This window comes from Dermacentor albipictus, chromosome 8, assembly GCF_038994185.2.
Source record: "Dermacentor albipictus isolate Rhodes 1998 colony chromosome 8, USDA_Dalb.pri_finalv2, whole genome shotgun sequence".
NCBI classification, from domain to species: domain Eukaryota; kingdom Metazoa; phylum Arthropoda; class Arachnida; order Ixodida; family Ixodidae; genus Dermacentor; species Dermacentor albipictus.
In genome coordinates, this window is record NC_091828.1 from 104,000,635 (window position 1) to 104,022,123 (window position 21,489).

General features: G+C 45.2%; 1 protein-coding gene across 1 annotated transcript in view; it reads right to left on the reverse strand.

The window, feature by feature from the left end:
• The window catches only part of TyrRS-m (Tyrosine--tRNA ligase, mitochondrial), an 80,857-nt gene extending 59,704 nt beyond the window's left edge, over nt 1-21,153 (reverse strand). Inside the window, exon 1 of the mRNA XM_070523927.1 lies at nt 21,088-21,153. Coding sequence (XP_070380028.1) covers nt 21,088-21,152 — 65 coding nt within the window. The 5' untranslated portion in view covers nt 21,153. The remainder of the gene's footprint in view (nt 1-21,087) is intronic.
• Nucleotides 21,154-21,489: the final 336 nt, after the last annotated feature.

Sequence of the window (21,489 nt, forward strand, 5' to 3'; positions counted from 1 at the left end):
AATTTAATTTCATTGATTTCTACCGATTGTTCGTTGTTGGCCTGTATCATCAGTCTAGACAATGCATCTGCATCAGTCAAAAGGGGTCCAGGTCTGTGGGAGATGGTGAAATCGAACTGCTGCAAATAGTTCACCCATCTGGCGATACGTCCCTTAGGTTGGGTCATATTCAAGAGATGAGTGAGGGCTTGGTGATCGGTGAACAAAGTAAACTTCGCACCTTCTAGGTACGTACGGAAGTACTGAATTGCTTTGAGGACTGCAAGAGCTTCCTTTTCAGTAGTGGTGTAGTTGACTTCAGGTGGCTTGAGGGTGTAGCTGTAGTAACCTACTACGTGTCGCTTTTCTCGGCCGGATGCTTCTGGACATTTCTGGTACAAGACTGCACCTGTCCCATAGTGTGAGGCGTCGGTATTCAGTTCAAAGGGTAAAGTGAAATCTGGTATGCGTAGAATAGGGTCAGCAGATATTCTGTGCACCAGATCACGGTAGACTCTCTCACATTCCTCATTCCACTCAAATGGAACTTCTTTCTGTGTTAGGCGCGTGAGGCATCTTGTTTTGATGGCAAAGTCTTTTATGAAGGGCCTGAAATGTCCTGCTAATCCCAAAAATACACGCAATGAGTGTACGTCATATGGTTTTACCAGTTGGGATATCCTCTCGACGGACTCTTGTTTCGTGCTTTTGGTAGTCCCATCAAAGACTCTTCCAAGAAACACCACTTTTCTTTGAAAGAACGCACTTTTCTTAAAATTAACCTTGAGGTGTGCCAAGCTCAAGGCATTTAATACCTGGGACAGGTGTGCCTGATGCTCCGTCTCTGTTTTGGAGAAGACGATAATATCGTCTATGTACACGTTACAAAAGACACCTAGGAAAGGCTTCAGGACTTCGTTCATAATCTTCTGGAACCATGCTGGTGAGTTTTTCCAGCCGAAAGGAAGCCGGTTATACTCGTACAGGTCGAAGGGCGTGATAAAAGCAGTGTACATTTTTGTTTCTTCGGTTAGCGGGATCTGCCAGAAACCTTTGCACAAGTCAATACGTGAAAAACATCGGCAACCACCTGTCTCATCTATAATCGTGTCTATCTTCGGCATGGGAAATGGTATAAGTTCTGTCTGTCGGTTGAGAACCCTGTAATCTGTGCACAGTCTGAAAGTTCCATCTTCTTTCGGCGCAATAGTTATGGGAGAGGCGAAGGGTGACACCGAAGGCCGGATTATATTGGCGTCTAGCATCTCCTGCAATTCCTTCTTCAACCATATCTTGCGCTCTCTTGACATGTTGTAAGGTGATTTTCGGATGACGGTCTTGTCGGTGAGTTCGAAAGGCACCTTGTGTGACGTCATCGCCGGTGGATAGCTTCCTATGCATATTAGTTCAGGATAGGTCGTTGCAATATCCTCCGCGCAATTGACAACTCGCAGGTTATCCTTTCTATCCGGCTGTGTCTCTTGCCTTGATAGTCCTTCCACTAAAACCGCATCGTCCCAGTATACGTTGATTTTTAGTTTCTTTATATCTGGTCTGGATAGCAGAAAGTCATACGTCACCCCCTCAATCACCAGTACTTCACTCGCTATTTCATGACCTTGGAACTCGATGTTTACTGAGGCCCACTGATTATGCATTGTCACTTTTCCATCGTAGCCTTGCACCCGTAGTACTCTTCCACTATGCAGGTGACTTGCATCTACCAGCTTGGCATTTATTATAGACACAGAAGCACCGCTGTCAACCAAAGCCATCATGTGTCTGTTTCCCACTTTCACAGGGATGTGAAGTAGGCTAGAGCAAGTTAAATAAACAGTCTCAGTTGTGGTCATCGGGTCGGACTGATCACCCTTGTTTATCAGTTTTTTGTCGTCGGAGCCTCTTCAGCGTCCGAAAGTAGGGGAACAGGGTCGCTGTCGATGTTATGCACCCGACCTCTGGGAGCGCGCCAACCCAAGCTCTCTGTGCCGCCTGCAAGGCGGCGTGGTTCTCGCTGATTACGGCTTGACCAATCCGTGCCGGACCGTGTGAAGTGACCGCTTGAGCTAGCGTTTATATTTTCTTCTGAAGTAAATGATATGTCGTGAAGGCACTCCAGGAGCCCGTCCATAGTTTTAGGTGACCGTAGTTGCACTTGCTTCAGGACTTGCGCGTGCAGTCCGTGCATTATTAGGGCTACTACGGCAGACGGAGGAAGCATAGGCTCGGCCAGCTTTAAAAGGCGGCATTTGTCAAAGAAATACTCTACGAGGGAGCCATGCTTGAATTTGAAATTAAGCGCGGCGTCCCACCTTTGCACTGGGTTGCTTCGGAATGTCGTCAAGAATTTTTCTTTCCACTGATTCCAAGAGTTGCCAGCCTCTTCAATAATGTGCAAATCATACCACTTCCGTGCAACACCGCTTAAGTAACTACGCATGTTAGTAATCTTGTCCTCATTAGAGTGCCAGTTGTTCTTTCTAGCGGCATATTCATAGAATTCAAGCCAACCTTCTGGACTTGATGACATGCCGTCGAATGCATCAGGTTCTACAAATTTAGTCACTGGCTTCTCAGCGTTTAAAGAGCTTATAAGCGATGTCACCAGCTGGTTTTGTTGCGAAATCTGTTCTTGTTGTAGCCGAAGTGCTTTCAAAACGAGGCTCACCTCTTCCGTCGACGACTGTGATCCAGAGTCCTTCCGACGCATCGGTTGAAGAACTAATTCGTCGAAGATCACCAGAGGCAAGTTCACGTTCACAGCACCCTTCCGACGTAGTTCATCAGGGTCCATGGAAGCCTTCTCTAAAACCAGGTTCATGAGGTCTGCCGAGTTGAGTTCGCGAGGTAGTTCCACCGCTGGTTCATCTTCAGCTTGGTATCTCGAAAAGATGATCTTGTCCGCGGAGGTCTCCTCAAGGAAAAATCTCACCCACATGTTGGAGTTCGCTGTCGGCTGCGCCAAAATAATGTAGCGTTCCTACTTAAAGGACACAGTAAACGTAAAGCCTTGCTGTGGAACTGGCGTCCATCTTGTCTACATTTTATTCTCACTTCCTTCTTCTCTTCTCCTGAACCCAGACTCCTGCGCTTCTTCATCTTCTATTCCAAGGCTCATACCGCTTCAACACATATGCTGGACAGTTGGGACAGCTATAACAGTTGACACAGCGTAAGACGTCAACCATGTCAAATTGGCGCTTCAGTGGTCCGTCCATCAGCATCCCAGCATGTCAACATTATTCGCAGATATTCAGGTTTGAAGTGGCGCTCGCATACGTGTACATAATCAAGACAGAAAAGAAGCATGCAGCTAAATGAAGCACTCTGAAGCCGGCTCAACCGACTGACAATTGAAGCCATGCTGTGTAGCGAGCTGTCGAATGCAGCAAATGAGTGGACCTACATAATGTAGGGGCCCTGTGAAATCTAATGGCATTTTAGCATCTACTATATTGTACACTCAGGAGGACTAATCAGTATTCATTTTCTGAACATAGCTCTAAAGGCCAGACCTCCCACTGAGAAGACGTCATGGTGTCGTTCTGCAGACGACTAAATGAAGTTTTTCTCTCTCTAAAGGCCATCAACGTGATGGTATTAAAGAGGGGGGAGTCGAACAGCGTTTCCATAGAAAAATCTAACTGCCACAGAGAAAACACGAGTTAAATTGTAATGCCAAAATAACAATAAAGAAAAAAATGTTCCAGGAGCATTAAATTTTAACACCAAAAGAAGAACCACAGAAAAAAAGAAAACATCTGGAGCATTACCTGGCGAAGCAATACAATAAAACGGTGATCATTACAACATGTCTCACAGAAGCCATGTCAGAAGAAAACTCTGGCGCTATCAATGTGTATAAGTACTTTAAAATTAGGTAGATTAGTTTCGATGGTAGTCTGTGATGGAAGTTCCTTCCAATCGTTTATTGTATTTGATCGCATACCTTGCATCAAACGTTGCAGCACAAAACTCGAAGGACCACTCAGCGGGGTTTCATCAGACGTAAATGCTTTTGCATTTGCAGCTCGTGAGAAGTGCTTAGGTGTCCTTTGATTTTTCTTTTGAAACTGAAGCATTTTCAAAAAAATCTGGCAGGAAATATTATACTATTTCTAAGTGCAAATGCAGCAACTGCAAAAAGTATCTCTATCCTCCACAGCGTTGCACGTGATGTATAAAACTGAGGGAAAACGCATGCACTGTGAAAGCTCGAGCTAAGCATTAGCGCATCTTTCTCGATCGCAAGATTAGCATGCCTTCTGACATAAAACCAATCTCAAAGCCCATACTTATGCTTGCTGCCAGCACCAGAAGTGACTATTATGGTGTGTGTATGTGGCAGCAAAGACATGATTCCAGCAGTAGCATGGCATAGCATAGTTTCCATAGCGCAGGAAGCATAGGAGGTCGGTTTAGTTACTCCAAGGGAGTCTCTGGAAGGTGCAGTTATCGATATCCTGCAGGATGGTGCAGCTGAGGTAGATGGAAGGGGCTGCTGAAATTATAATTGTTAATATTGCATTAAAAGTGTAACAGTTCGTAAGGATTACTCGTATGCGCTGAAGCTCATTGCCTATACATGTTTAGAACAATAAGATCGCTTGGAAATTCAGAAAAAGAAAGTGCAATTAACAGATGCAAGAGTTTGACAAACACACGTACTACCCATCATTGCCTTGGTATAGGAGAATGACCACAGCGCCATAGTTCCCTCTACTAATTTTTGTAGGAAACAAGAAAATACATTCGTTATGTGTATATCTGACATTCATTATGCACTGATGTTGAGGAAAATCAAATTAATTTTACTTGCTATAATGTTCGATAATTCGTGATATCTGTGCACATTACATTAAGGTTCAAGTGTGCAGTATTAGGTGGCCTTGTCTGGGATTTGAACCTGAAGCCACCGCTTTCTGTTGTTGACGCCAGCTCGTCTCTCCCTCCTTTAAATTTCGCAACTATGCTATAAGTGTTACAAGATCGCATACATTGTGCTTGAGATTCGTAACGAATGCCGTGCGAATGTCCTGTTCACTTTCTCTGATCTGGACTCCTCAATATCTTGGTGCCGCCCTCGGCTAGAAGAATTTGTAGCTGGCCTGGTTGGCAATCCATCTCGGCAAGAGCTTCAGAGAGCAAGATAACCAATTCACATATGCCCAACATTGATGCCAAACTTATTAGTAGCATTATAGGTGCACTTCACCCACTCAAGATGCATTTAATGTATACGAGCGGACCACAAAGTGCACAATATAGTGTATAGAAATGTCACTTTGATAAATGAGATTGTGCAAGTTCACCCGTGATGCATGCACGTTCAGCTCTCAAGATTGTCACAATCTTCACGTTCTAAGTATGCTATCACATACTGAGAGAGTTGGCTGTGCCAAGTTCTGGCCCAGTTTTCCTGCCACCTCTGGATGGGAGTGGCAAGAACCAGTCGCACACACAAATGTATACGCTATGACTGGAGGGTTTATACTTGAGGGGGCATTATTCCTTCTTGTCGAGTTGTCTCATTTTTCAAACCTGTTGTCCTGTAGGTGTTGCATTTATGCATCTTTTTGTTTCTGTATTCAACTTGTGCTCCTCCTGCTTGGGCCTGAAATGTGTGTATAAATAAAAAGAATGCTCCTTTCTTATCTGACAGTGGGAGAAGCCTTGCCGGCAGCTGATGGAGTCAAGGCGCGGAGAGCTCGGGTGCACAGGACGACAGAAAGGAGATGGCCGCTTGTCACGTGTCCGCATCATTCAACCTCGGCAGCTGGAACTCTTAGGGTGGCATCGGCCGACTTCAGCGCTGTGTTTCCAGACATCGATTTCAAACAGGTACGCCGATCCTTGCTTCTGCATTCAAACGATGTCATGCCACCTTTTGCGGAGTATGCGGCGGTGCTATTCCCATCGTTCCCATCTTGCATAGACTGGCTGTGGTAGAGAGATACGAAAGGAAACTGAATAAGCTGTTGATCGAACTCTGCTTAATATAAATATTTTCCTTTAACGTCTCTTTAGTGTGAGATGCTATTAAAGCATCAGCCTGTGGACACTTAAAGGAGGTAGCAGCTTGCAGGTGGGAGCGAGCTGCACCAAGGGCTAAAACGATGGAGCTTCAAACTAAGAGTACGAGTGGAAAACCTGGTGCATTAGTCGTTTAACCACCATTGTTATCATTGGTTGCACACATATTTTCCTATGACTTGGCAAGTATTCGTTGATAAACTACAGCACAAATTATCCTGTTATTTGTGGTGCAATTACATTGTGTTCTAGCCAAATTGAATTTCTCTGTAGCAGTTAGTGTTCCACCATCATGATTTATTCATTCCATCGTGTAATTTCTGCCGCATAAATAAATTGAACTGTCTTGAGTGTCTGTGCCACTAAAGCTACGTAGTGGTTGGTGAATTATGGCATAGCCGAATTATTTTTAATATCCTAAATCATTATTGTTGTTTGTCAATTGTTATGTTGAAAACCAACTAAATTGTAGAGAGGAAAACGAAAGTAATTGTTTGCATACAAAAGAAATTGCAATGAAAAATTAATTTCAGGGAGGTTATTGGTATAAGGATTTACAAGGCCTTAAGGAACAAGCTTAAGCAAGGTGCTAAGTGCACAATTGGTGCACTTAGCACCAATTTTCGTCCACGCATCCGATGACGCCGAGAATGGAGCCGCGTCGAAGGAACCCTTGCTTCACGGCTGCCTTCTCCTCCGACGTCCTCGGGAAATGGACCCACTTGTTTCGGGCTCCGGCGTGGACGATTGCCTCCGCCACGCGTCGCACACACTTGCTGACCGCAGGCTGGGTCACGCTGATCGTCTCCTCGCTCCCTACCAAGGCTTGAAAGCTGCCCATTGCGAAGAATCGCAATGCGCACAACACTTGCCGCTCCACCGACTGCGCTGAAGTTCTCACGCCTCCGAGTTCCTCCGCCACTTCGTCGCACAGCCACCGCACAGTTTCTTTCTTCAGGCGAAAGTGCCACCGAAACTGATCGTCTGGCATGTTAAACGCATCCTCGGGCTCCCTCCTCCCGCACCCGGGCTGACGAGCCGCCGCCGCCGCCAAAGCAATCAAGAAGGCCGACATTTTTTTCTATTCCAAATTGAACGGGGCACTCACCGGTTATTCCACGAATTTGCCGGGTTTGTTCGGCATAATTTAGCATAATGAGTGCGTAAAAGTCACTTTGACGTGGCAGTTTTTGAGCATTCCTGACGTCGCTTGACAGGCAGGAAAAATAGGCGCGGCCTCAAAAAATTCGACCAATGAGCGAGCGGTGTCAGCCATTTTGGAATAGAAACAGAACGGAATAGTTTTACGTTATACCGACCCAGAAGGCGACAAATCTTAGGCCTGCCGGCATCCGCTTGCCGGCATTCCCCAGCGCTGTCTGCGCAGGCACTGTGGCACCATTAGACACTTGGCGCAATGTTTTCGTATGCCGTGTTGGATCACCAGAACCTCGACACAGCACACAAAGCAAACACCACCACACCGTCATGCCGACACCAGTTGCACAAACGAATAACGTGGCCTACTCGCAGCGTCGTGCACGAAGAAACAATCAAATCAGCTGCTGCATTGACTTGACATGGCTTACCAAGCTGAGACCGGAACTGCTGTAGCCAGTTTTTTGAACCAGGCAGAAACGATGATGATGAGCGGGGATTCGCAGTAGCGCCACTTCGTGGGGAGGCAAGGAGGCTCTGTTCAAAACAAAAATGGCGTTCAGCAAGTCGAACCATGCACTGGTCAGAGTTGGTGCATGGTGCTCTTGATCGAGTTGGCTCAAGGAGTGTCCGAAAAATCAGATGAGAGGTTGCAAGGTGTCCGAACTTTCGGCAGTTGTTACACATCATGGTCTATGGGCAGGATGGCGGTGCCGCGAAGCAGTACGAATAATCGAGCATGTCCGAATTTTTGGATTCTGGAAAATCGGTCGGCGACTGCACAATCTGTTGTGCACCATCTGTGCATGCGTGAGGCGTGTGGGCGCGAGTTTCCATGTGCCGGCACGTTTACGTGTAGTTTGGCCTTAAACGAGGAAGACTCATGATTCATGTTCACTTAGATTGTATGCGTGATGGGTTTGAAGTAGGCAGTTTTGAAGCCCACTGGCGGGAAGCCTCTCGAGCTCAAATGTGCATTGAAACCTGCTTGTAAGTGACACTCAGTTATACATGGCTGTTGATGTTGGCTGTATCCAAACTTAACCCCTGGGAGCTGAGTTGTAGCAACATTGAAAGTGGGAACAGTGACAGCGACTTTTTGGTGTCACTGACATTCCTTGCCTTTTTTTTAATTACCACAGTTTTCACACTCCTTTATCTGAAATAGACATTATGGAATTCACCTTTTCTTGCTCCGATTAGAGTGGGATAAAAAACTAGAGGTTTGAGGCTTTTCAGGCACTGATAGTGTTTGTTGACCTAATCAACACAACAGCAAAAGGAAGAAAAACGTGACATTAATATAGCTAAAACTCGACTACAGTACAACCAAAACTGATTTGTTTTATTCTTCATTTGGTGCATGGCAACAGCGGTAGACGGCTTTTATTTACAGTAAACATGCAACTTGAGAGTTTTAGCTTAACCTCTATAACATTTTGCTGTTGTCCCAATTTTCTTGAATATGCAGAACAAGGTAGTTGATGAGTGTATGAGGTAGTTGGCTAGTATCTAATCGTGCATTCCAACAAGCTCTCCATTTTCTAATTTCTATAACCAGGATGAAACTTTCTGCACGAAAATAAGCGTCTCTAGGGATTAATTAGGAATATGTTGGCGCCTCAGTACAGCATACATTCACAGTTCACATATTTGACCACCCTTATGCCATTAACAAAGTACTTATGGCAGTTCGCTTTGGCTTTTTAGTGCATTCTGATGATAACGATGTATAAGGTTTCACTTTCCCAAACTGTGCCAGGGATAGAGAGACACCATAGTGCTTGGCTCTGGTGATTTCTACCACATAAGTTTTTGTAGGTTTATTTAAATATACTTATGAAATATAGTAAATTAAAAGAAGTCATATAGCCAGCTTTCGTGATTGCAAAAATATCGTGCTGTGTCTTGTTTCACCATTTCATTCTCACGTTAACAAGTTGCACTTTCTGCTAATAACAAATGAAAAAAAAAGATGGAAGGTGAGGTGGTCACATTGTGAGCATTGTGGACGGCTTAATCTTTAGGTTTAATCAATGCCTCTATAAGCAGAACAATGTGGCATGCTTCGTCTATTAGAATGGCATGGCTGGCAATCATTTTTGTAAACTAAGCTGACGAGATGAGTGAGCAGCATGAGGGTGAGGTTAGCACGGGACTTGCATCATAAGGGAGGTAAACCAAGAATTTTTTTTTTTTTCATTTATTTACCCTAAAGGTTCAGCTTGGGCATTACATGGGGGGGAGAACAATTGATATACAAAGGTATAAGGCAATGTGTATGTAAGTCGAATATCATTATATGAAGTCATACATGCTATGCAACTTTTACATCACTTCTCATTCGGCAACATTATACGCCAATAATTCTTACATTATACAAACACTAATCTTACATCCTCTGACATCTGAATAAATTCAGGAAGAAATGTTAATGTTATTAATTTCTGAATGTTTCATTAAGTGCTTGTTTGGTCAATTATTTCGGCTATGCTACTTGGGAGATGATTCCATTCCGAAATGGCTAAGTGCAGACATGAAAATTGCAATAGTTTAGTACATGCAAATGGTTGTTGGACCTTAAATTCGTGATCAATTCGTGGGAATTTCCTTTTGGCTGGTAAGATGTGTGCCTGAGAGAAGATATTTGGGTGATGAAAAAGCTGATGGAAGAAAGTTAGCCGAGATATCTTTCTTCTAGTCTGCAATGGGATGAGTCCTAGGTCATGTTTTATTTTGGTGATGCTTGAATGTTGTGAATAGTTACCTGTAATAAATCGCGCTGCCTTGTTCTGGAAAGATTCTAATTTGTTAATAAGATGCGTTTGGTGCTGGTTCCATATAAATGAGGCATACTCAAGCTTTGAACGAAGTATGGTGGTATATGCAAGGAGCTTGGTATCACTCTTAGCCTGACAAAGCGTTCGACGAATGAAGCCAAGAGATTTGCATGCCCCCCCCCCCCCCCCATGCTTGTGAATGCTGAACAGAAAGAGGCCTTGTTACCTACAGAGCAAGCACGGAAAGGTTGTCAGCTGTGCGTGCTCTACCGAGCAAAGTTATGCACACCCTGCGTAGAACTGTGTTTACCAGCACATTGAGGTATGGTGAACAGCTGAAAGCCTAGAATGAATCGCTTTTAATGCGAAAGCATTATATTCCCCATTACATGAAAATCTCGCGGCAGTGTGATCGAGTGATGGTACCAAAAATGCTCGGATTGGCATCAAATTTCTCAGGGAGGGTCCTGTAGTCAGGGTAAATTAGTGGCTTGGAAAAGAAAATTTGGTACATTTCGGTCGAGATGGGAATCGAAGGCGGGCCTCCAGGGTGCGAGATGAGCATGCTTCCCTGATGGCTCCACGTTTCTGGCTAACTAAAAGGTGCGGCCTAGTGCGAGCGTCATTGGGCACGCCACGTCATGTGTATAAAATGAGTGCGCTGCCTCCCACGCTTTGCTTGCACTTTGGATTTCATCGATGCTCTCTCTATTGCGATGGGCTCACAAGCGTTTATGGCAGTGGCAGCTGCGAAATGTGGCTGCCCACGGAAGTAGGCCTAAGAAGAAGCAAGGAAACACAAAAATGCCGCACGACAAGCAAGGAGGCAGGGGCTTGCTGCTGCCAAAACAATCACCAGCATGTCCCCAAAGGAATGCCATGCAAGTTTACAATATTGTTACGTAGGAAGACGTAACACCGCGCCTTCACCAGATATGTTACGTAGGAAGACGCCGATGAAAAGCTGTATACAACTATATTTACAAGGCAATACGTCGCACTTGGCCAAGAGGCAACAGCCTGCGCTAGCCTCTGACCGTCGTCGTCGTCTTTGCCCTGCTCGCCTCTTTGTCATCGCAAATACTGTTCCGTAGCAATATGTACAATGGCATGCGGATGAAGACCTGAGACAAAGTGACGCCGGAGCTAAACATCGAAAGCGGGAATATGATGAAGCACTTCGACACCGCTAGGCTGAAGCAACACGTCAAAAGCGTGAACAGGATGAATTCAGACAACACGAGGCCAGAGACCAATAGAAAACATTCACCAAAGCTGCTATAATGATTTTCCATTCCCACACATAAGCAGTCTTAAGTGTCTCTGCTGAACTTACTTGCTATTCCGGTGTATATCATTGTGCTGTTTTTTTTTACTGCAAGTGAAAGTTAATGCCCGTACTGGTCATCCCATCCCGGCTTTCGTGCTTAATTCAATGCTAATCAGTGAATTGTTCTGGAATATCGGCTATACTGCATTTTACACTTAGGTGATGCTGCCGAAGCTACCGAAATAGCACACTCGTAAAAGTCTCACTCCGTTTATCTCGCAGTGTGGTTGTATTTTATCTGCAACACATTTTACGGAATAACTATCCTATACATGGTGATTAAAGCTTATGAATCTAGAAGTTACTTCACCACGTATTACATGTGCAGTTTTGCACTTCCGGTATGTTACATACTACGTTTTGGTGACGAGCCCAAGCAGCACACTGTGGCCATTGATCGCAAAAATGTGTCACTCTGCTTATTCAGATCTGTGACGCCTTCCCATGGAATAAATACGTCATATCTTGCAACATAAAAACCTGAGACTTGGTGTTCCATCCCCATATATATTATATTTTGTTTAGATGTTTCGTGAATGGGAACAGTGAGATTAATCTTCCTAGCCTGCTTGCTATGTGGGAAATTGGGGATGGCTTGCTTACAGCCTAGGCACGTTAGGTAGCCCTCGCAAGGAAGATGATATGCCGTTGGCAGCTTGTCTGAGCTGTTTGTTATGTCAAACTAGCATTTTACCCTTTTTTTTGCATGTGCTTTAAACGCATCCAATTTCTTTGACAGGCTGTTGAGGTGGCATGTGACAAGGCACCATTCATCGAGGCCAGCTTGGCGAGTACCACCTGCCGGGTAGAACCGTGGCGAGGCCTCCAAGACAAGTGTGTCGGCGAGGTAAGGCTTTCTTGTGCCTGCTGGGTTGAAACGCATGGGTATCTTATTCAGTGTGATTGCTCAGCCGAGCTTGTTTTTTTTTGTTGTTGTTCTGTGTTATACAAAACCAGACAGATGTCAGTGCCTGGTGTCCACAAATTATATTTTAACAGGGCCTGTTCAGTCAGGTGGGAGCGGGACAAAGCGCTGCTGGCCTTCAATCTTGCAACCGCCGATTCCTTGCTTGCGCTCCGTCAGCGCGCTCGGCGTGTCATCGTTGTATTTTTGGTCGAATCATGTGGCTCGTATTAGCATGCTACAAAAACAATCCTTTCATTTGCAAGAAGTGTGTGGGAAAGGCTCTAAAGGTTCAAAAAATATGTATAAGCAGTCGTTTAACGGCTGCAGTTCTGATTACCGTATTTACTCGCATAATGATCGCACTCGCGTAATGATCGCACCCATGAATTTTGTCGTCAAAATTCGATTTTTTTAATTTCCCGTGTAATGATCGCACCCCGAACTTGCCGCAGCGATATGTCGTGTGCCAAGTCTAGCTAATAATGATCGCGCTTACAATCTGTCGAATGCTAAGCGAACGACTCGTCTGCACGCACGCAACATTCTTAAGCAGATGCCTCATTTCATTACTTTCATCACTTTCCGATCTTCCATGACAAAAAGAGGTACAACCAAACTTGCCTTTATTATGGGTAGGCTTTATAATGGTTGCGGTCAACAAAAGCAAAAGAGGCGCCTTTCGATTCTTTTCATCTGCACTCGTGAGCACGCAACAAATCGCGCGCGGCAATGATAGTAGCCACGTTTACACGGATACGTTAAATGTGTACCCTATTCATACACCGACGCTTGTAACACAGCTAAGATATTCGCCCACCCTTAGCGGAAACGTGCCGTGTCAGGATAGTAGTGAAGACAGATGCCGCAGTTTCCGCAGCACGCCGGCCGTGCGTTTCTGTCACTGTCAGCTAAGTGCGCCCATCTGTTTCTGTCCCCTCAAAGTGGACATGGCTACGTTATTGCCGCAAACTTGTTGATATTAACGATATTATTCATCACTGATACGGAAGAAACTGTTTCAATGCACGTAATGTACTCACGAGAAGAAAAAAAAAATCGCGTTCGGCACATTCGGCTTGCTCCGCCGGCCGCCATTTTTGTTTTGGTGTCCCGCACCCGCATCCCGCAGCAAATGCGGGACGAAAAAAAAAATTTTTTTTCGCGCGAAATTTCGCCCATGACCGTGCGCGAGATCTAACACGCCGCGGCGGCATGGAGGCCTTATGGGGACAGGATGAAATCCAGCAGAACGATCCGCTCCTTACTTTTCACGAGATAACATCTCACTATCGGCTTAGCAGAAGGGCCTATCCTCTTCCTCACCCGAAGTTGGACAGGTCTCAGACAGTTTTACTTAGAATGCTCCAGACGGGCTCATTCCCTTCGCTGGGCTTTCTCAGCCGTATCTACAGAGACGTCGATTCAAGCTGTCCGGACTGCAATGAGATCTATTGTTCCGTAGCGCACATGCTCTGGCAATGCCCCGCGTTACCTAACGGCCCTCTCTCCAGCGAAGCCGACTGGGAAGAAGCACTCCGGAGCCCATCGCTCCAGACACAACTAGAGGCAATCCAGAGGGCCCGAGAAAGGGCGGAACATCACGGCGTTCCTGCCCCGACTTGGACGCGGCCAGCGGCTTCCGCGGGTCCCCGATAGGGGCCTCCGCTGAAGCTCCTCAGGATCAAATAAAGTTCGTTGTCTGTCTGTCGCGCGAAATTTAACCCGCGTAATGATCGCACCCCTGAATTTGCGTCAATTTTTCTGGCGAAAAAAGTGCGATCATTATGCGAGTAAATACGGTATTAATGGGGCCCAAACGATCCAAGACATTTAGCCACAAGGGCTCTAAGCTATGAACTGCTTCCCTTGCAGGCAGACCCCAGCCTTATGGGTTAGATGCACTTGCCAGAAACTCTACTGCGATTTGTTTCATTCAATGGTAAATACAAAACTACCATGCGTTCAGTTCATCAGAAGCCTCCCTAGCAGCATTGGGTGGAACTGCTAAAAACAAGTAACGTACGCAAACATGCACAGTGTGACTAAAGGATGTTTCCACTTGAATAATTTCTTCTTCATAAATGTCATGGTGCATGAATTGGTGCATTTATTCTGTTTTCCTTGGCATTGACCTTGCCATGTTGGTGCGGGTGTTACTGTCATTGTTTTCTGCCAATACTGAGTTAATGGTCCATGTTCAGAAAAAAAAACAGCACTCAAATCACAGTGATAGTGGTTAGTATGCAGTTGTCAGACACCAAACATATTCTTGTGGATCAAGCCTGTGCACGGTTATCGTGGTACATTTGAGAGTAATTGCTGGTGCTCATGTGAATTTTTGAATGCAATACACTATTCGTATTGCGTGCACAATCTGATTAGACATGTCTGTTTTGTTATAGAATGGGTGGCATTGATTTTGAAGCTTTGACTACACTATTCTGTGACTTGCCCAGAGCGACAGCTTTGTAATGGTGATGAACCGTTGAAAGTCAATGTCGGCTGAAAGTGTAACACATATGCATGGCAGTGTTATCAGTTACATGATGTTTGCAACTGACAAGTCTCTCAACTCGTGAAATTTCAGTACGAGGCCCTGCTCCAGCATGCAGAACAGTCGTGCCAGACTGAACATCACATCACCCTAGTCCGGTGCACAAAGCCACAAGTTTCAACTTGCAGCGTCGAAGTGCAGGCTGATCCATGGTGGCAGCACCATTGTGGTAAGCGTTCGTGTTTATATAACCACATGTTTGACAGTTTATGATGCATTGGCTGTTTATTGTTATATCCGACATATTGTTGAAACCGGTATCGCTATAAGTGGGTTCAACTGTATATCAGGTTGTCCATCATCGATGCTTAGACTGTGAACATTGGGCGGCAGTGCTTCCATGCTATTCATCATATTGGATGGCTAGGCTTTGGCTTGAAACACTAGTATTGTTCTACCCTTTGTAAAGGCTGGTATGGATCCCTAGGGCCAGAAAGCTTAATGCCATCTCTTATACTGTAAAATCTTAACGCAACCTTTGCGAATTTGGAATATTTTGCCATGTAATTGTAATTACGTAGTGATATTGTAATATTTTGTATAAGTGTCTCTCTTTCAAATGCGATGTGCCAGCGTTAATGAACACCGCGCGAAATAATTTGAATTACCTTCCTGTCACAACACTGTGGCTGCTTTTTCCGTTTTACCTGGCAACTAGGGCTGGCTGCCATTGGCGTATTTGTCACTTGTACGGAATCACTCTAATTTAGGTGCCAGCAAGATCTGTTCTGTTTGGTATAAAGTGAGTTGAGCTTGTTGTTCTTTATGTACTATGCATACATTATCGTTGATTGTTGAATGGATAATAAACTAAAGTAACTCGTAAAGTGGCGTGGTTGACATAGAGTTGCTGTCAGCTCTCGCAGGTATCAAATTTTTTTGACCTGCTTGATTATATTTGGGTTTCTACATGGCACTGCCACTTTCTCTGGAGAACCAACGTATAATGGTAACTGAAATTTCAGAAGCCACTGGTGCGTCACTTAGCTTTCAAGACAAATCCACATATGTGATGTCGCAAAAATAATGGCTTGGGACAAAGTTGCACTACTATTCAGAATTCAGCTCGGTGCCCTCGCTTTCTTTTGAGAGGAAATTTCTCAGCTTTTCAGATGTCACACTACAGTGGCTAGAATGGATATGACTGCTGTGAAGCGAGTTTTAGTGACTTGGTACAAAGCCGCAACTTTGTGTACCAGCTCCTGACAAAGTTAGACTGGTTAGCCCTATTGAAGACACTTGGTGTTGATATTTTCATACTGACAACTATACCGGACATGGTATAGATCACTTGCATGGCTGTCAATTTAGCCCTTGTGCTTGAAGCAGAGTACGGGTCCACAGGCTATAAGCTATCGACTACAGTGAAGAACCCACAGTGTTTGTGCTTACTGGATAGAGTGGCATTAACCTTCATGTAGGCATATAAACTGAAAATTGAAATTGTGCGACGCAGCCTCAGACGTGTAGTGAGCGACATGTGCACAATATCTGCGCTTGGTGACAATGTTTGATAGAGGGTTGGGCTGCGTGATGGGCCACTGTGACGCACACCCGTGGCTTCGACACTAAGGGAGTTTTAAGTAAACATCTTTAAGAAGTGCAGCATAAAGTAGAATTGCATTAATGAATATTCCACTGTGCTGATGTAAAAAAAATAATGGAATTGATTTGTCCAAATTCATTTTTTGTACTGTCCAGTCATTCAAACATTCTTGCGGCCGAGTCACTGTCATGAAAATTCGGCCAGCAATTGTATATGTTTGTTATTTTTTCTGAAAAATCTTTGTGTACTCTTAATTTCAGAAATTCGGCCCATCGGTGTCGACTTGTGTGAAACCTGAAGCCTACAAGTCCAAGCACTAAGGACCTGCCATGGCTTACAAAACTGTACATTATCGAGCACACTATGGTTGAGGTGTGAGTTTGCTCGGCACTCGCTGAAGGACCACTTCGAGCTTCATATGACATCTTGCAAGCCATCAATGCCAGCCACTGTCCAGCCATCCTCGAGCAATCCGAGTACACCTTGTCAATGGCTGTAGTGTTACGGTGCTTTTTACGTGCCATCTGGGTATCGCCGTTCTGAATTCCTCAGAACCTGCTGAGGGTGATGTCGAGTCTATAACTGGTGTTACCATTTCCTGAGCTGGAAATAAATCAAGAATACCAGCAGTAGGCATCAAACACTGTTGTCTTATGCCCACAAGTAATCGCATCTAGTCACATTTTCATGCCTTTCCTGTGTTCGTGTATCATAGGTAACTTGGGCTTCTATTATCCAAGCATCTGCAGTACTTGCAAGTGACTTGAGATTGCGATGAAGTCTGCAAACAAGACATTTTGTGTGCTGACAAACATGTCTCTCCATAATAGAAGAGGCAAAGGGGCAATATACTGCAATAAGACTAAAAGGCGGGCTAGTTAGTTTGTCTTCATTGTGGCAAGTTTTGCGCACATTGAACGAAACAAGAAAAGGACACAAAGACCAGCACAGACTGACAACTGACAAAAGGAGTTGTCAATCTGCACTGGTCTTTGTGTCCTTTTCTTCATTCAGTGTGCGCAAAACTATGCACAATGAGGGCAACGTACCTTTGACAATGCGAGTTTGTATTGCAAAGCACTTGAATACTGATGGCCATAGCATACTATAAGAGGTCTGATCGGGCATCTCCTGAAATCATAGCTGACCCACGCCATCGTATGCCTCTTTCATGCTTGATGAGAACGCCTTGAAGAGAGAGGTAGAGGTGTGATGTGAAGCAAAGAGCAGTGTGATTGTTTTAAATGTTGCAAGTGTTACATGTTTACAACAGTTCAAGAGTTGAGGCCTTCTCCCTGCCACATGCTCTAACCAACTGCCTGCCTTGCACAGTGATAGCTGCTAGGTCTGTCAACACACCAGAAGAAAGGCTGCTCCACTGGCCTCCCCTAATCTCCATCTGCAAGACATTGACTGAAATGAAGCTTCACGGTTGTATCCTTGGTGCACAGTGGGGCACTGAAAAAAATGTGCTGGCTTGAATCCATGCTGTGAAGGGGGTTGGCCAGCAAAGCTGTGGTATCACTTGATCCAATAGACCAATGTAACGTAGCCTTGAACTACAGTGCAGTCCACTTACAACGATATCAAGAAGAATGAAAAATGTGATCGCTATAACTGATTATCGCTATACCTGGACTGCTGCCTAAAAAGAGAGAGAGAGAGAGCTGCCGAACCATCCTTCATAGCTCCGACACCAAATTTATCACTTATGATAAAAAATTGCCGTTGTAGAAAGTAGGCTGTGAAAAATTAACCGTTAATTTATACCTCTAAGCAGCGTGTCAAGCGTTAGGCTCACTGAAATAGAAATCTGCATTTGCTTTCGTGGAAGTTGCAGGTTCACAATCACGGTGTGCATCGTGTCCAGGGGCTGCGCGAACACTGGTGGCTATAGTTTAGCATGCGTGAAGTCGGTGAGCGACTCGATCGACGACAGTGCACTTTGCATGAACGTTGGGGTCAGTGTCAAAGGCAGGCCACCGTCAATCTCGTCGTCACTGCTGTGGCTTCTGTTGCACCACGCTGCCGCCTGTGTCGCGACAACAATCGCCCCGTCGGAGATTCTTTGCAGAACAAGAAAGCACTATCTGCACTCAGACACTCCTCTGTCGAAGCTCCACCTATTTTATCGCCAGTAGCGACGTGCTTCCAGAGTTCACTAATGTCAGCGACTGCCACCGTGTTGGTTACACACGTGGGGGTTTCGCCCCTGGTGCACAAAGTCTGCCGTTTCCGTTGATAGGAATGATCACTGCTTCTAGCCTTCATGATCATGGCGGTGCTCACGGTTTTCAGAATCATTGATATCGTCGACTGTGCGAGCTCATATTTTGCATCGCCCCAAGCGACAAAGCTTTGTGCTTTGTTGGCGCACCAACCACTGCTTCCGCAGCACATTCCCGCACTCGCTGAGGGAGATTGTAGAAAGGGAGCGCAGCTGCGGTTTGCTTTGCGTTAAAAAAATTTTTTTTTTTCTCTGGACGCGAAGCAGCTGGCGCCAACTTGCGATGCTCTCCATGGCTTTTGCAATCCGTGCACTGGCAGGACGCGCTGCACGGTAATGGTGGCAGATATGAACTCGCGTAGGCAAACTTCTTGCCCTGTCTCGGTTAAGAGGAACTTAGCAACGCAAATTTCATGATTATTTTGCATGGAAAATGCCACCCAAAAGGCAGAATTTCGATCGTTATTATCGATGTGTGGTGAATAACATCATTAAATACTGGATTTTTCTCATAGCCCTAATAAGTAAGCTGATACTCTGAAGTCGATATATCGTTATATGTGGTATCATTACATGTGGACTGCACTATACATGAAGTGATTGATGGCAAGTCAAAATTGCCTAACCTGAGCACGAGGCCGTTGTGAATATTGACGTTTTTGTTCCAGTTTCCGTACCCGCTCATCGTGTTCATGCTGCTCTTCGGGAGTCAGTTGGTGCTCACGTAGAATCAATAGCTCCTTGCCATTTCTCTGAGCGCCTTCCGGCTTCGAATACAGACGACAAACTTAGCCCATTTTGTTGAAATGCCACCTTGCTCGCCGTGAAATTACCCTTCTAGGGCACCTTGCCAACCCTGAGCGTATTTGACCTAACCTGAACAAAATTCACACTGTGCTAGACTTCACAGTTCAATGCTCGGTTAAGGAAGTTCGAAGCTCTATTGGCTTGTGTTCGTATTACCGTTGCTTTGTTCAGAATTTTGCTAACATTACTCGCCCTGTCCAAACTTTTGAAGAATGATATCGCTTTCTCATGCAAACAATGGCAGGCCGAAGCCTTCTCAACACCTCGGCCGCTGGTTAAAAAGAGGTGCTGCCTGCCACGTGAGGCAGGCTGCAATGGGAGCAAATGTCTCAGCCGTAGTTGCATTTTCGGCTGCTTGGCTGGGCCAAACGGCGCTAGCTTCTGAGGACGGGATGTGTCAGTTTCCACGGGCGACGGCGTTCGAAGTGCTTTCTTCATGCATTTTTTGTGCTGATCACATACAACAGTCCCCAACTGGTGGTGCGTTAGTGAATCACAGCCCTATTGATGCACACGGCAGGCCACACCTTTTTTTTTTTTACCCAGCGGCTGTGTCAGTACTCGTCAAACTCCTGAGGATGCCCCCAGTTTTAGCTAATTTTGGCCCCTCTGCACCTACCGAGGTCTGCACAGATGCTAGTGGCGATGGCATCGGTGCTGCTCTTGGCTAGATTCAGCATGGCCAAGAGTGCGTTCTGCATCCCAAGCTTCCCAAGTCTCGTTACGATAGGAATTAAGCACCACAGGTCTGTCAAGGTTTTACCTGACTCCCTCATACTATTGTGGTCACCATCTTGTGTCGGCCTATCAGGAAAAAAGCTTCTGTCGCATTATTTAAATCTATATCGAATTCTACGACAGCTTTCAGGTGTCATCTATGAAATCGCTCCCGAAGACTCTGGCCCATCATATGCACAACCAAGAACTGATGCCATACATATAGCCTGCTTGAATCTCTACGTGTGAGCTGTTCCTGTGCCACATTAGCTTGCTCCGGGACGGCACTCCATCGCCGGTGGGGTAGTGTTGCAATGAAGACGAGCAAATAAAAAACGATCAGGACAAAGTGTGCTGTTTTTGATAGTGCTGCACTCGCCATGTATTAAGAGGAAGCTTTAGCTCGAGCGCAACTTGTGCTTTCAGCACCGCTACTGTGTCAAAGAAAAGCTATTATATATAATTAAATAGAATATACCCTTATATGAGAGCAATTTTGACATTCGTGTTTCTGTGTTTAATTACTATTTCGATGTTATTGCATTAGCAGTGAGCAATTAGTTGCGCGTAGTTTTGACTAACCAAGTTAACGTGCCTTCACCAGCTAAGTTAAGCCGTGTTGGGCCTCCGAGCCATGACCGTGAAATCGACGACGTCAATAGCCAGATACAAGTTAAGTCTGCAGTGAAGCCCTGCCCATGCCCTCATAACCGCCATCCACTGTTCCTCCGCGAAGGCTGCAAAGTCAGCATTTCAAACGTTCTCTGTTACCTAAATATGGGGGTAACCACAAAAATAAAGTTATAATCGCGTAATTTTGTACGTTTTCACTGGTCTAATGTGACATAACAGTGAAAGTCTAATTCTTTAATGCACTGAAGTAAAACCCTTGCTTCGTTGCAACTATTTACTGTCAAGTTTCACTTCAGTTGGCATTGAAGTTTCATGAGTAAAACGGGCTCAGCAGTCAAATGAATTGTACCGCGGACTTTAGAACAGTAAGATGCTCAGATTCCATACACATTGTCGATGTCTGTTTCACAGCTCACCGCTTCTGTCGATGAAAAGACTTCAAGAACAGCAGACGCTCCGGAGGTATCAGGTACGACGCCATTTCGAAAACGTCGCATGACGATGACTTTACTTCTGTGATTGGCTAGCGGGGTAACACAAAGCCGCGCGGTCCGTGTGCCTCGGTTGCCAACTGCTGTTTCTTTTAAAAGTTGTATCCGACTATAATGAATCATTCTTCATAACACGCGAGTTAAGACAAAGCGATAACCGCATTCATTGGTCCTAGCTTGCAAACTTCACGCGTTACCACGAATCGAACTCAGTTTGATGCTAGGTTAGAGCCGTCCACGGAGGAAGGAAACTAAGGAGAGGCCCTGACGTCACTCTTTGTGAAGCAAAAGTGAAGCCGGAAGTTGGCGTTGCTCATGGCGATGCTC